The 16,644-nt window shown below is 36.2% G+C and overlaps 1 protein-coding gene across 10 annotated transcripts in view; it reads right to left on the bottom strand.

Moving 5' to 3' along the window:
* CSPP1 (centrosome and spindle pole associated protein 1) overlaps positions 1 to 16,644 on the bottom strand; it is a 109,066-nt gene that overhangs the window by 20,844 nt on the left and 71,578 nt on the right. For all 10 annotated transcript variants that reach the window (XM_061123433.1, XM_061123436.1, XM_061123426.1 and 7 more), the window contains 5 exons: positions 13,376 to 13,488; positions 6,197 to 6,346; positions 5,460 to 5,606; positions 2,039 to 2,143; positions 292 to 358 (listed from right to left, as the gene is read on the bottom strand). In XM_061123433.1, the coding sequence (XP_060979416.1) occupies positions 292 to 358; positions 2,039 to 2,143; positions 5,460 to 5,606; positions 6,197 to 6,346; positions 13,376 to 13,488 (582 nt within the window). The remainder of the gene's footprint in view (positions 1 to 291; positions 359 to 2,038; positions 2,144 to 5,459; positions 5,607 to 6,196; positions 6,347 to 13,375; positions 13,489 to 16,644) is intronic.

Below are 16,644 nucleotides of genomic sequence, written 5' to 3'. Positions count from 1 at the left end.
CAGTTCTGTAACCTTGATTGTGTGGTAGTTACACAATTTACACATGATAAAAATTCACAGAACTACACACACAAACACATAAATTAGTGTAAGTGAAACCAGACGCAGGTCCATAGAGCATGCCAATGCCAATTTCCTGGTTGTGATATTGCACCACTGAGGGAAGCTACAGGGAGGGTACACAGCAACTCTCTATACTATTTTGCAATATTCTGTGATTCTTATTTTTCAGAACAAGAAAGTTAGGAAAAAAGAAACAGTCTAGATTACAGGTTTAATAGTCAGCTCTACCTTCTGCACGAAGCTGGTTTTTCCTGGCAGGTACCGGAGGAGACTGTGCCATGGACACAGAACTGTCCTGTTTAACAATCACAACAAAGATAAATTCAGTATATGTCTTCCCTACTCAGAAGTTTTAAAAGAGGAATTAAAAAAAAAAAAAAACCGTAAGAGAATCCAGATTCCCAACCAATCTATCTATAAACTTACCTACATCTATTTTTTCTTCCCACTACCATGGGAGAGGCCTTCCCCAGCCAGACAGCACTTTCACCTGTGCTCTGCATCTGACAGGTGACCCCCACGTCCTCCATCCCTTACTCTTCTTTCTCTACCACCTTTCTATCCATCTGTGCTTAAAAAACTAACCTCACCCTTCATGACTATCTAGCATCCATTCTCTCCTTCCTTCACAGTCATTCTTCAAAAAAAAAAAAACTATGTGCAGTAGTATGGCGCCTGCTTCCTTATTCCCATTCACTCCTCACCTTGCAGCCACTGCCTTTGCATCTCCTACCAAGTGATCCCTCAGCGATGCAGTCTATGGGCATTTTAAGCCCTTATTTTACTTGGCCAGTAGCAACTACTATCACTGACACTTTATTTCCTTGCTCTAAGTGGTGATAATTTTCTACTGTTAGATCCTCAGCCCTTTACTTCCTCTGAACACACACGAGACAATCGTATTACTTAGGCAGTAATGGTAATAGTTCCAAACCACAAATTCGGTGCAGAGCTCCTTCCTTGGCCACGACATGTATTTTCAACCGCCCACTCTATATAAAGTTGTCACTGACTCCAACCCACCACACACAGTCAGTATGCCACCATCTGTGTTTCCTAAACATATCTTGAAGTTGTCACCCTTTTTCAGTTCTTAAGGTCACTGCCATTGTTTAGGTCCTCAAAATCACATCTGGACTTTTGCAAAAGCATCTTAACTTTACAGTTCTGCTCCACCTCCATGATGCATCTCCATACCACTGCCTGAGAGAATATTATGCAAGACAAACACGACTATGTCATTTTCCTACTTAAAACATTACATGAACACCATACATGACCACAGACCTACTAAACCAGAACCACAGAGGGTGGGGTTAGGAAGACATTCTAATACATTTCTCTGTCTATTCTAGTAATTGGCCTCTAGTAATTGGTATCCTATAGAATGAAGCAAGCCCTCTAGCACTCCATACAACACCCTGCATATGTTCTAACCTTCACCTCCCCTACTTCATGGTCAGGCATTATCAGACCAGACCAAACCATGTATTCTCTATGCTACCAAGTGGCTTACAGTTCCCTCCAAGATTCTGCATGTGCTGGAAGTTGCTCTTCCTCATCCTCTTTTTGGCAAATTCCTACTCACTCTTCAAGAGTCAACTCAAGGATCAACCCTTTCTGGAACATTTTCCTGGCTATCTTTTAATTGTAATTCAGTCTAAAGTACAAGGGACTTCATTAGCATAACTACAACTAGCTAGTAGATATATTATCAAAGAAAAAGCCTTCCTGAGGGACCTGGACAAGAGCCACATGCTATATTATGAGCTGTCAAAAGAATTTAAACTTTGGGGCACCAAAGTTTTATCATTTATAAGTATTATCATTTAGAACTGAAGAAACAGACAAATTAATGTAAACATTGCCTATGTTTCAGATCTGAAAAATGTAATCTAGCTAATTAAGATGAATAAGAAAATCTCAATCAATCCCCTTAATCTTAGATGAACAAATCAAAAGAAAAAGCATATACCTGAGTAAAGGAAGTTATAATGCTGTCAACTGAAGGAGGTCTTTGGAGTCTGCTTGCAATCTTATTCTGAAGAGCAGGAACTACAGGAGAAGGCTGTCTCAAGTGCTGATGTGGGGGGAGGGGCGGGAAATATATATATATATGTATATACACACATACTCCCCAACATGTGTATATGTGTGTATACACATACCCCAACATGTATGTGTGCATGCACACACACACATATATGTATACATATACATATGCAAACACACACACCCCTAATAGTTAATAAGACCACCAAAGAGGTTCAGACTATTATTGCTTTATTTTAATAAAATATTTACCAAAAAATATATAAAAAATATTAGATCACTATGTTGTGCACTCAAAACCAATATTTTGATATTATAAATTAACTACCTTCCATTAAAAAACATATCTACCCAAGAAGTCAGAAATTCAGTTATGTAAGATCAAATACATTAGTTAGGATAAACAAATGAATTTACATATCCTTATTCAAGAATATGACTATCAGACTAGGATTAAAAAATTCAACAAACTGAAGTAAGGCAATCGCATACCAGATATTGGGAAAGCAGCAAAAATAAAAAAATATAGCCAAAGTAAAAAACTGTCTTAATAATAAAAAGAAATAGGATAAAACAAAAAAGAAACAAAAACCCTTTCTGGGAAAATGATATAAATCAGTCTCTAAAATCTAGATTCCCTTGTCACCAGGAACATCACGGGTCAGAGCAGAGCTCTGCATCTCCATGAGAGAAGAAACTAGGGTTTCCGATCATGGTGTAATAAAGCTAATAGCTCCCAACTTCATATTAAAATCAAAATGCTGGAAACGCAAATACTCTCAACAAAATTCAATAATGATTGTCTGGGTAAAAATATAAATGTGTATGTAAAAAGGTGGATGTTAATTGTTCATTCTGCATGGTACAAAATCAAATATTACTTTCACTAGTGACTAAAACAATTAGAAATATATGAGAGACAAAATTTAAAAAGAAACTCTAAGTGACCACAAGCAGAAGTATAGCAACAAATTAAACCTTCTAAAGGACTGCAAAGAATGAAGCAAAGAAAGTATAGTCCACATAACAAACGATTAACCGTCATGGGAGCAAAAACAAACAAGAAAGTCAGAAATTCAATTAATATGATCAAACACATTGGCCATGATAAACATAAATGGATTCAATACCTCATTAAGATTATAACTCAGATTAAGATAAAAAGCAAATTTCAACAAACTAAAATATACAGACTAAAAATTAAAAATGCAGACAAAAAAGTAAAAACTAAAAGAGTAGACAAATATATTTTAAGCCTACATAAATTAAAAAATAACAGCTAGCAATGATAATTTCAAAATTGAGGGTAAAATGTGTTAAAAGGAACAAAGTTGCTCTAAAACTTTCTGATACATCACAATTAAACTGTAAAACAGTCATAAAATTACATATCCCTAAGCATTTTTTTAGGTGCAATAAATGGCAGAAGGAGAACTGTGAGAAACAACTTTCCTTTTAAATCAGTTTTACAATAAAATATTCTCTTTCCATTCAATTCTGCTATAAACCAAACACTGCTCTAAAAAACAAACATTATCAATTAAAAATGTGAATGATATGACACTTGACTGATATATTTTAAAAAGCTGAGAAAATATATATCCAATTATATATCCTAAGAATGAAGGATATTAGCCTTATATTCCTGGAACACTGAAAATAAAACAAAAATATAGATCTGACTCATAGATTCCCCTTCAAACAACGTTTCAGCAAATTCAAATTGTGAATACTTATTTCTATCACCATAAAACCTGGGGGTAAGAAATTCAAAGAGTATATCTGCACCAGCCAGAAATGGCTCACATGATCTGCAGAAGATTACATATTGAACAATGTACCAAAACACACCATAAATATACCAGAGCAGCACACTGGTTGAAAGTAATCTTTTTGTCAACTCTACTTAGAAGAAATAATGTCTGCATAAATCTGAATTTCTGAAAACAATATTTTAAAAATTAAATTGGGCTAAACCTCCAAGATACGGGGTTTTCCAAGGTATGGTTCACAAGCCAACTGCATCCAAACCCCTATGGGTTACTAAATCACACTTAGTAAATCAGATACTGCCGAAAAAGACTGAGGGCAGGAGGATAAGGGGCAGACAGAGGATGAGATACTTGGACGGCATCACTGACTCAATGGACATGAGTTTGAGCAAACTCCAAGAGACAGTGAAGAAGAAAGAAGCCTGGCATTCTACAGTCCATGGGGTCGAAGAGTTGGACATGACTTGGTGACTGAACAACAACAAATCAGCTACACTGTAGACGAGACCAGGAAGATGCATTTTTATTAAGTCCCTAGTGATACTATGGGCTGAGAGCTAAGAATCCGCCTGCCAACCCAGGAGATGTGGGTTCAATTCGTGGGTCAGGAAGATCCCCTGGAGAAGCAAATGGAAACCAACTCCAGTATTCTTGCTTGGGAAATCCCATGGACAGAGGAGTCTGTGGGCTACAGTCCATGCAGTTGCAAATCAGATGGACATGACAGTGACTAAACAAGTGATACTGTACATAGTAAATCTTAAATATAGTTTGAAATATAAGCAAATATATGAACTGAATTTTCATAAGGGCTAACTGATTTTCTAGAGAGAAAACACCTGTCTAATAACTGATTCACGCACCTAAGGGTCAATCAACCTCCATCTCAGAAACATGGACTTCAAATCAATCTGCAGTGAGCCACAAGTTTCTTTTTTAATTTCCAATCCATTGAGGACAGATGCATAAAAGAGTAAGAATGAATTATAGTTGATCCTTGAGCAATGCACGTTTGAACCACACAGGTCCACTTCCACAGAGATATTTTTCTGTATCAAATGCTGCAGTACTACAGGCAGTGGTGGGCTGATTGCACAGACGTGTAGGAACTGCAAGTATGGAGGGCTAGTTATCAATTACACATTATGGATTAACCCCTCGGCTTAACCCTGGTTCAAGGGTCAACTGTACTAGCTAAATAAAAACTGTTAACAGATGTTACAAAATCCAAACCCAACTTTTTTTTTTAACAGATTCAACAGATATAAAACTATAATGACAAATTGCTACAACAGTTTCCAAACACTTTCAGTCTTACCAGGAACAGTTTGTAGGGTGCTGGTCTACAGACCATGGGAACAAGACTACTCTGTTCCCAGCAGGGAAGACACAGCAAAGCACAGTGACATCATCTAGGACAGGAGGTTCGGTACACTGCACCCAGAAAAGCACCAGGACGAAAGTGGAGACAAAAGCACCGCCTCTGCTCTCTCCTTTTTGCTGATCACTCTACTTTTACAGGGAAAATGGGTTAAACAATGGGTTCCACAGACATTTTTGTCTGAAATTTACCTTTGTATCTTCCCCAACCATATTTTCTCTTTCATAGTAGTGCTGAAGTTGTAAGTTACGTTTTTCTTCTTCTTCTTTCTTCTTTCTTTCTGCTTCTTTTCGTCTTTCTTCAGCTAACCGAATAAGCTCTTCATTTTTCAGTCTTTGCTTTAAAATAAAGAAAAAATACACACTCCATACACACATTCAGTCCATTCATATTTGTGTGAAATAAAGAGATAAAACGGAGGGTATAGATGACATGCTCAAGTCGCTCAGTTGTGTCCAATTCTTTGCAACCCTTTGGACTATAGCCCACCAGGCTCCTCTGGCCATGGGATTTTCCAGGCAAGAATGCTGGAGTGGGTTGCCATTTCCTCCTACACGGGATCTTCTCGACCCAGGGATCAAACCTGTGTCTCCTGCACTGCAGGCAGATTCTTTACTGCTGAGTTATCAAGGAAGCCCACAGATGACATACTGGTCTGCTTACAATAAAATATTAGGCATCTAAAATATTACAACATGCTAGTCAGTTTAAACTATTTTTTGGCTGTAAAAAAAGTCATCATTTATCTCTTTTATTAATTTAGTATTTCATTTTTATAAAGTAACATCTAACAAATGCATATTGATCTGATATTTTCTAAATGTACTTCAAGACTGTTCTCCTTTGTGAGTAATAAGTATCTTTTCAAGTCAAAGTAAGGAGTTCACTCTCAGACTAAGCCGAAAAAGAGAGTAGGGAAAAAATGCACCTCCTCCTCTTTCTCCCTTTTCTTTTCCTGCTCCTCTTCATATTCTTGCTGGATTCGAGCTCTCTGTTCTGCAAGCCGTTTTTCTTCTTTTTCTTCAGCAATTCTTAATCTCTCGCGCTCTGCTTCTTCTCTTTGCTTCTTTTCTTCAATCTAAATAATAAAACCTAGTTATTACCTTGTGAAACTACTGAAAAGCTAGAACACCACTTAATTTACCCTGTTATCCTATGAATTCAGCCTTTATATCCTACTTTTGTAAGTAAAAGTAAGTTCCTAAATTTTTCAGTTTCCTGTATTATATTAGAGGGGCCACATGACATAATGATAAGAGCTCTAAGTAAAATTCCAGCTCCCACAGACCTTATGAAACTTTCTGGTTCAGTTCTGTCATCTGGTAAAAAGAGTTACTAACATCCATATCTCAAAGTAGTGCTCAAAGATTGAAATGAAACTATGTATGTAAAAAACATAAAAGTTCCTAAGTAGAAGGTCCAATACTTAATAATTCATGATTATATAATTCTATAATGACTACTACTACTGTGTCTCAATGTCCCTTGTGATTAGTATCCTGGAACAGCAGTGAAATGTTTTAGCGACCATTCTTTAAGTAGAAATCCCTTCCCTAGAATAGCCTTTCTTATTTCCTTTCTAATGACAAGATGTAAGGTATATGAAGATGTCAGCTTCAAGGATTCATAATTAAGTTTCGTTTGAATGCCACCTGAAACCTGCAGTGCTGAGTATTCTCGGCGAATATTGTAAGGCAAAATCTAAGATGTGACAGGAAGAAGACTATAAGAGATAGCCTACATCCTCCATGAATGAGACAGAGAAAAATGACAGCATGATACCTGAGGATTTATGATGCTGGTTTAAGGATATCAATAAATTTTTATCCCTCTTAAGTATGGACTGATCACGACTATTCACAATATTTTAAGAGTTCTTGTCTGCATTTCCTCTAGTCTCAAGGTTGCCGTATTTACTGCTGTCAAACTTTTGAGCTATAAGAACGCAGTCTTCTTACCTATGACACAACTTTACATGCTAGGGCTTTTTCCAACATTTATCACAACCCTTTTAGATATGTACAGTCCTAATATTTAGGACTAAGTGGTGTGTATGTAATCACCTCCTCAATTACAAAAGCCCTAAAGAAAGCATCATTCATGAACCATACAATAAAACCACACATTTAACACTCAGTTCCCTTTTTCTCCTCCATGAAAAAAATAATCACAATCAGCAGGTCACTTCACCATTAATGGGTCACAATCATAAATGGATCTCACACCTAATGAATCCACAGAAATATCATTCCAACAAAAATGCCACACAGCTGTTCAACAGAAAGAGAAAAGTTATTGCTCAGGTCAATGGTTTTCAAACCATTTAATACAAAAGTAGTTCAATGGTCCTGCAAATATGTTATTAAACTTGTTAATTATTTTTAAAGCTACAGTTTAAACTAAACACTCGCATGTATTATTCATCAAATCTGAAGCACATGAAGACTTTTGCTGCACTAATAACTAATGGTATAACTTTTTTAGTGTTAAAACTTATTTATGCAGATAAGGAGCTAAGGCTTCCTTTGTATCTTTGTGCACAGATCTGAACATTTTATAACATTTCTTTTAACACTTAAATTTGGAGATTCTTTTTGTCTGACATTATATTGTTGATATTAATAAATACCATTTAGCTATTTTACATTTTCTTGGAGCTCTGGAATAATTTTGTTTGGGGGAAAAGCAAGAGTTTTTAACAGACTGCTAAAAGAAAAATACATAAACCACCATTTTATAGGGTGGGAGAACTGAAGGCTGAACTTATTCTGAAACTAGTAAGTCAAAGTTTCCCAAACTACTAGTCGTCTTTCCCAGAAAAAAGACACTGCAGAGTGTGGAATCTCTAGGTATGATGAAGTCCAGAGACTTGGGGTCAACGTGCTAGCTCTGCCACCACAGGTGAGCCTCAGCCTTTTTTTGGTCTTAAAATAAAAACAGTAATACCTTCCTCAGAGAGTTGTGAGGTTTAAAAAGAGACTATATATAGAACTATCTTACAAACAATAAAAGACTACAAAATGGCAAGATTTATTTATTTTTCCCTAAATTCTACCCTCAGTTCAGTTCAGTCGGTCAGTCATGCCCAACCCTTTGTGACCCCGAGGACTGCAGCATGCCAGGCTTCCCTGTCCATCACATTTAAGGAGCTTGCTTAAATTCATGTCCATCGAGTTGGTGATGCCATCCAACTATCTCATCCTCTGTCATCCCCTTCTTCTCCCGCCTTCAATCTTTCCCAGCATCAGGGTCTTTTTGAATGAGTCAGTTCTTCCCATCAGGTGGCCAAAGTATTGGAGCTACAGTTTCAGCATCAGTCCTTTCAATGAATATACAGGACTGATCTCCTTTAGGATGGATTGGTTGGATGTCCTTGCAGTCCAAGGGACTCTCTCAAGAGTCTTACCAACACCGCAGCTCAAAAGCATCAATTTTTCAGTGCTCAGCTTTCCTTATGGTCCAACTCTCACATCTATACATGACTACTGGAAAAATTATAGCTTTGACTAGATGGATTTTTGTTGGTAAAGTAATGTCTCTGATTTTTAATATGCTATCTAGGTGGGTCACAGCTTTTCTTCCAAGGAGCAAGTGTCTATTAATTTCATGGCTGCAGTCCCATCTGCAGTGATTTTGGAGCCCAAAAAAACAAAGTCTCTCTACTTTAGACCATGTTAATACTTGCTAAGTATAACAGGAACTATTGATATATAATTTTGACTTGCTATCATTATGGGCAATATACCAGAGGGTCCTACAAGTTCAAAAAAGTGACTATGGACCCTCAATCTGCTGTACCTAACTCAAATGGCCAGTATCCTCAGAATCTCTGAGTGCAGTATCATTCTGCCAATCTCTATTAATTCATTCTCTATTCATTCTGCCAAACCTCAGAAATGTCTTTTCATCCATTTCAACAGTCACAACTCTAGTGAAATAACCACGCTTCAGTTCAGTTTAGTCACTCAGTCGTGTCCAACTCCTTGCGACCCCATGAACCACAGCATGCCAGGCCTCCCTGTCCATCACCACTCCCAGAGTTCACCCAAACCCACATCCACTGAGTCGGTGATGCCATCCAACCATCTCATCCTCTGTCGTCCCCTTCTCCTGCCCTCAATTTTTCCCAGCATCAGGGTCTTTTCAAATGAGTCAGCGCTTCGCATCAGGTGGTCAAACTATTGGAGTTGCAGCTGCAACATCAGTCCTTCCAATGAACACCCAGGACTGATCCCCTCTAGGATGGACTGGTTGGATCTCCTTGCAGTCCAAAGGGCTCTCAAGAGTCTTCTCCAACACCACAGTTCAAAAGCATCAATTCTTTCGCACTCAGCTTTCTTTATATCCAACTCTCACATCCATACATGACCACTGGAAAAGCCATAGCCTTGACTAGACGGACCTTTGTAGGCAAAGTAATTTCTCTGCTTTTTAATATGCTGTCTAGATTGGTCATAACTTTCCTTCCAAGGAGTAAGCGTCTTTTAATTTCATGGCTGCAATCACCATCTGCAGTGATTTTGGAGCCCAGAAAAATAAAGTCAGCCACTGTTTGCACTGTTTCCCCATCTATTTGCCATGAAGTGATGGGGCCGGATGCCAAGACCTTAGTTTTCTGAATGTTGAGCTTTAAGCCAATTTTTTCACTCTCCTCTTTCACTTTCCTCAAGAGGCTCTTTAGTTCTTCTTCACTTTCTGCCATAAGGGTGGTGCTGTCATCTGCATATCTGAGGTTATTGATATTTCTCCCAGCAATCTTGATTCCAACTTGTGCTTCTTCCAACCCAGCATTTCTCATGATGTACTCTGTATATAAGTTAAATAAGCAGAGTGACAATATAGTCTTGACGTACTCCTTTTCCTACTTGGAACCAGTATAACTGTTGGAACCAGTTCTAACTGTTGCTTCCTGACCTGCATACAGATTTCTCAAGGGACAGGTCAGGTGGTCTGGTATCCCTTCCCATCTCTAATCAGTTTCCCACAGATTATTGTGATCTACACAGTCAAAGGCTTTGGCATAGTCAATAAAGCAGAAATAGATGTTTTTCTGTAACTCTCTTGCTTTTTTGATGATCCAGCAGATGTTGGCAATTTGATCTCTGGTTCCTCTGCCTTTTCTAAAACCAGCTTGAACATCTGGAAGTTCACGGTTCACGTATTGCTGAAGCCTAGCTTGGAGAATTTTAAGTACTACTTTACCAGCGTGTGAGATGAGTGCAATTGTGCAGTAGTTTGAACATTCTTTGGCATTGCCTTTCTTTGGGATTGGAATGAAAACTGACCTTTTCCAGTCCTGTGGCCACTGCTGAGTTTTCCAAACTTGCTGGCATACTGAGTGCAGCACTTTCACAGCATCATCTTTCAGGATTTGAAATAGCTCACCTGGCATTCCATCACCTCCACTAGCCTTGTTCATAGTGATGCTTCCTAAGGCCCACTTGACTTCACATTCCAGGATGTCTGGCTCTAGGTGAGTGATCACACCATCGTGATTATCTGGGTCGTGAAGATCTTTTTTGTACAGTTCTGTGTATTCTTGCCACCTCGTCTTAATATCTTCTGCTTCTGTTGGGTCCATACCATTTCTGTCCTTTATTGAACCCATCTTTGCATGAAATGTTCCCTTAGTATCTCTAATTTTCTTGAAGAGATCTCTAGTCTTTCCCATTCTATTGTTTTCCTCTATTTCTTTGCATTGACTGCTGAGGAAGGCTTTCTTGTTTCTCCTTGCTATTCTTTGGAACTCTGCATTCAGATGGGTATATCTTTCCTTTTCTCCTTTGCTTTTCACAGCTATTTGTAACACCTCCTCAGACAGTTATTTTGCTTTTTTGCATTTCTTTTTCTTGGGGATGGTCTTGATCCCTGTCTCCTGTACAATGTCATGAACCTCCGTCCATAGTTCATCAGGCAGTCTATTAGATATAGTCCCTTAAATCTATTTCTCACAAACAGTGTATAATTGTAAAGGATTTGATTTAGGTCATACCTGAATGGTCTAGTGGTTTTCTGCACTTTCTTCAATTTCAGTCTGAATTTGGCAATAAGGAGTTCATGATCTGAGCCATAGTCAGCTCCCGGTCTTGTTTTTGCTGACTGCATAGAGCTTCTTCATCTTTGGCTGCAAAGAATATAATCAATCTGATTTTGGTGTTGACCATCTGGTGATGTCCATGTGTAGAGTCTTCTCTTGTGTTGTTGGAAGAGGGTGTTTGCTATGACCAGTGCGTTCTCTTGGCAAAACTCTATTAGCCTTTGCCCTGCCTCATTTTGTACTCCAAGGCCAAATTTGCCTGTTACTCCAGGTGTTTCTTGACTTCCTACTTTTGCATTCCAATCCCCTATAATTAAAAGAACATCTTTTTTGGGTGTTAGTTCTAGAAGGTCTTGTATGTCTTCACAGAACTGTTCAGCTTCTTCAGCATTATTGGTCAGGGCATAGACTTGGATTACCATGATATTGAATGGTTTGCCTTGGAAACAAACAGAGATCATTCTCTCATTTTTGAGATTGCATCCAAGTACTGCATCTCAGACTCTTTTGTTGACTAATGATGGCTACTCCATTTCTTCTAAGGGTTTCTTGCCCACAGTAGTAGATATAATTGTCATCTGAGTTAAATTCACCCATTCCAGTCCATCTTAGTTCGCTGATTCCTAGAATGTTGATGTTCACTCTTGCCGTCTCCTGTTTGACCACTTCCAATTTGCCTTGATTCACGGACCTAACATTCCAGGTTCCTATGCAATATTGCTCTTTACAGCATCGGACCTTGCTTCTATCACCAGTCCCATCCACAACTGGGTGTTGTTTTTGCTTTGGCTCCATCCCTTCATTCTTTTTGGAGTTATTTCTCCACTGATCTTCAGTAGCATATTGGGCAGCTACCGACCTGGGGAGTTCATCTTTCAGTGTCCTATCTTTTTGTCTTTTCATACTGTTCATGGGGTTCTCAAGGTAAGAATACTGAAGTGGTTTGTCATTCCCTTCTCCAGTGGACCACATTCTGTCAGACCTCTCCACCATGACCCATCCCTCTTGGGTGGCCCCACATGGCATGGCTTAGTTTCATTGAGTTAGACAAGACCGTGGTCCATGTGATCAGATTGGCTAGTTGTCTGTGATCCATGCTTCAAGTCCTTTAAATCCACCCAAAATATATCAACAGTATTGCCAGATCAATTATCCTTAAGATCATATCCATTATGTCACTGCCTTATTTATGAGTCCATAATAATTAGGATCAGAAAGATGGCATATTTGAGTAGACTCTCTTTAAGAAGAATTTAAGAGGCTGGGATCAGACTGGATAGCCTTAAGTGTCAGGGTAAGGAATATGGACATTTTATTCAGAAAAACTACTGACAGATTTTAAATAAAGAAAAAAAGCATGAGAAATTATATCAAAGGAAGATTAACCTGGTCAAAGGATTAATCTGACACTGGGTTGTAAGTGGGTATGGAAGGGGGGATGATAAGAAGAGAAAATATTGTGAGCCCACTATGGGCAGCTGTCTCATTCACCTCAGGCTCCATTCTAAGGGTGGACACAGTATGAGAGTTCAAATAATCCATTTGCTTAATAAACACCTGATGCTCAAGTGTCTTCCTCTGGGCATTTCTAGTGTTTTAAATGCAATTTGCTTACACATATAAATGAAGCAAATAAATACAAAATGTGAGAGTATTTTTAATATTTACCTACAAACTAAACAACTGAGTCAAGAATATAAAATCATTTAGAAAAAAACTATTTCTATTAACACATAAACATCTAGAAAGATTCATTTTATGCCTAATATGTGAACATTTTAAGAGTTTCAGTTTTAGAAATTCCAGCACTAACACTTAATGATTTAACAAAATTTAAAAAAGATTACGTCAACTGGTATACCTAACATGTCTCCTTATTCCTTTTTCATATATACATAAAACAGTATAATAATATAAATTAAATAATATAATTTCTATCTGATATGAATTAGATATTTTAGATAACTGCATGACATTTTAGAATTTATTCTTTATATTGTGGATAAAATCTTTGCAAATTTATTAAAACTTTTATGAAACCTTGAAATAATGATCAAATAAGCATTTCACCTGAAAACGAAGAAAGTTCTTGTATAATTCCTGCTGCTTAATCTGAAGTTCAGTTGGAGGCTCACTAAAAATATTTCCCCGAGCAAAAGGAGAGCTCTGTGTTTGCATATGACCTTGAAAGGGAAATTTTTCAAAAACATACCATTAGCCAGTGCTTAAAAACATAAAGGTTAAAGAATAAAGACTTTGCTAAATAAATTCAAATTTTGAAAAAATGCGCTAAATATGGAAGCCCAGAGGCTAAACTTGGAAGACGACTAAGATTAGAATCTTAAGACCAGATGAAAAGAGAGGGGAAAAATGGTGAAACTAAAATAAAATTAATACACAGTTGAAAAATCATAATATAGCTATATCTGAAAGTCATCAAGGAAACATAAAAGTTAGTAACCTAAGCAACTCTCACTGCAGCAAAGGCTTTAAAATAAAATTTATACAAAGGAAAAAAAGCACACATTTAAGTTCTTATGTATGATGTAAATATCCTTTTCTTAAGAACACTGCTTACACATTAAAATGTATTATGTATACACATAAAAAATATTTCTAAAATTGCTTTTTAAAAAATCAGTGGATTCCTATCCATGGTTTAAAACACAGATTAGAAAATAAGCTCTAAAAACATTTTTAATTTTTACAAAATTAAAATGACTTTTAATCACTGCAATACTTTTTACTTAAAAATTATATCAGATTAATGAGATATAAGTTTGAAGATTAAAAATATGCTATATATATGTTATCTATAAATAGTACTAAACATTCTGGGAAAGGAAAAATATTATTTTATAAAAGCAGCCTGGAAAATAATTATACCCCAGCAGTCTTTTGAATGCAGAAAAAAATTGTATGCAAATTTAAGGCTCACATAACTTTTTTATATCATTTTGTATTTATATAAAAATATACCATTTTTTAGTTTCCTTATACCATCAATCTAAAGCATTTATTTCTCTCACTCATATAGTGGTTGTAAGCCAACTGCTTTGCAGTTGAGCTGTCATTTAGGTCTCTTTTTCTTTTCATTTAAATTTACTAATCCTTGAATAGATCAGCAGAAAGGCAAATCAATACCTAAACATTAAAATCTTAGGTTATGGTGGAAAAACTGATCAGGAAAACAAAACTGAGTCGTTTGTTTCACATTGAGATCTGTCAAATTCTAAACCTTTGAGGCAATTAGAGAAGAATTACTATTAGAGACAGGCAAGGTAAGTTCTTTTAAACATAAAAACATTATAAAAACAAACCCAAAGGGAAAGACATGCTCTAAACAAAGAAAATGAAAATGCATTAAGACATCATAATAAGCAAAAAAATAAATTTAATCCAAAGTAGTATGAACTCTATAAACATGCTTTTTCATCCAAAAACCATGAAGTAAAAGAAAAACAACAAACATTAAGAAGAGCTTTTAAAACAGGCCTAATGAAGGCAAAATATTAGAGGATAGTGAATCTCAAGTATATATTAAGATATTCAACTTCCAGGCATATTTGAGCTCCCTTAAGGCCTTTAAAATACTACATGTCACATATGTATGTTGTATGTGTGCACACATGTATACACACATATACATACACTCCTACACATATATGATGGCACAGCAACAAATTAGGTGATTCTCAATAGTTTTTTTGCATTCAGAAAGTATTTTAGATTAATTCTTAGGAAATGAAAGTTAATTGAGGGAATTTCAATGCACAAAAATGGGGAATTTAAACATTTTATGATTTCTTAAACTAGAGCATCCTGACCACATCCTGGCCACAACATTAGCAGCAAAACCCTTGTGTTAGATACAATAAAAATAGATGACAAATTCTGCTGTGCATATTCAATCATCAAGGTTGTGCTCTTTTGGGGGAAAGAGTCATGGAAACTTTCTATTTTTCCTGTGTTTTTGCTTGGTAAGCAAAGCTAGATGCCTGACGTGTTATTACTATGACAGACAAAAGTTCTAAGCTAAGAGGGAACTATGTACAAACAATACAGGAGGTGGGAAGAGAAGAGTAGAGAAGGGGTCTGTACCACTGATCTCAATACAGACTACTCCAGAAGCAGCAGCCAATGAAGAGAAAAATAATGGTAATCAGAAAGAAGCAAAAATTCTCTAAAATAAAATGAAAAGGTGTTATGATGTACAAAGAAATAAAATAAGTTTACTTTGACTTCTGGTCACATTACCCATTTATTTACAGTAAACGCTCTGTGCTTTCTCAAAAATTTTAATTTTAGACAAGAACACTGTATTAAAAAGTCCTTTCAAAATATCCCTGACTGATCATACTGTCTTTTAAAAAAATTTTTTAATGTTTAATACATATGACTTATTGGCCAAACAGGCAGACTAAATAAATGGTGAGCTCTGATTTGAATTACTAGCCTTGCATCTTTCAAGCCTTTGATGGTAGCACTAATTTCTGCAGCCTTTTGGAACACTTCAAGAGATGTACTGTAGGTTGTTTCTGTAAACAGCCTTTATTACTGTTTAATCTCTAATTATAAGAAAATACTTTCCTACTTTGATCCACAGTAGATTTTTACACAGTGAATCTAGTTTTGATTTTTGGACTACTAAAAGTAGAATTTTTGATGAAATTATTAATTTGGCTCTCATTCTGAGTCCTTAATAATTCAATTTGCTGTAAATAAATGGTTATTTTTATAGGCATCAAAATACAGTACAAGGTGATATATTCTTTAAACTTCACTTGAATTCTAAATATGTAACATATTTTCACATATACTTGATAAAGAAAGATGATTACAAATTTTCCTGGCAAGTCATAAGATACTGAATAATCTTCAATTTACAGAATCTTTAATTAAAGGACCCTGTTTAATACCAAACCAAAGGTATATGCTTATGAAAGGGAGATGTGACCAGAAGTCAAAGTAAATTATTTACTTCTTTGTACACTGTGGCTTATGAGGGCAAATGTTTATAAAACAAACAAAAAATGAATTTCACTGTATAATTTATCATACAACATCTGGTATGTTCTCACTAATTTAAACTAATTCTTATGGGTGTAAGAACCAAATTCTGTATGGGTTTTAAAAAAAAAAAAAAAGAAAACTATTTTATTTTAAGAAATGTCCTTCCCACTAGCAAAACGAAGCTGTTAGCAGCAGCTAAAGTATATATAAGAACTAATAAAGCTGAGAAGAAATACACAGTATAATATTAAGGAGCAAAATATAGTTTATTCATTTTTTTCAAAATACCTACATAGAAAAGTTATTGTAAATAGCATAAATAATGT

Source organism: Dama dama, chromosome 21, assembly GCF_033118175.1.
Source record: "Dama dama isolate Ldn47 chromosome 21, ASM3311817v1, whole genome shotgun sequence".
Taxonomy (NCBI): Eukaryota; Metazoa; Chordata; class Mammalia; order Artiodactyla; family Cervidae; genus Dama; species Dama dama.
This window is presented reverse-complemented; position numbering and strand designations above follow the sequence as displayed.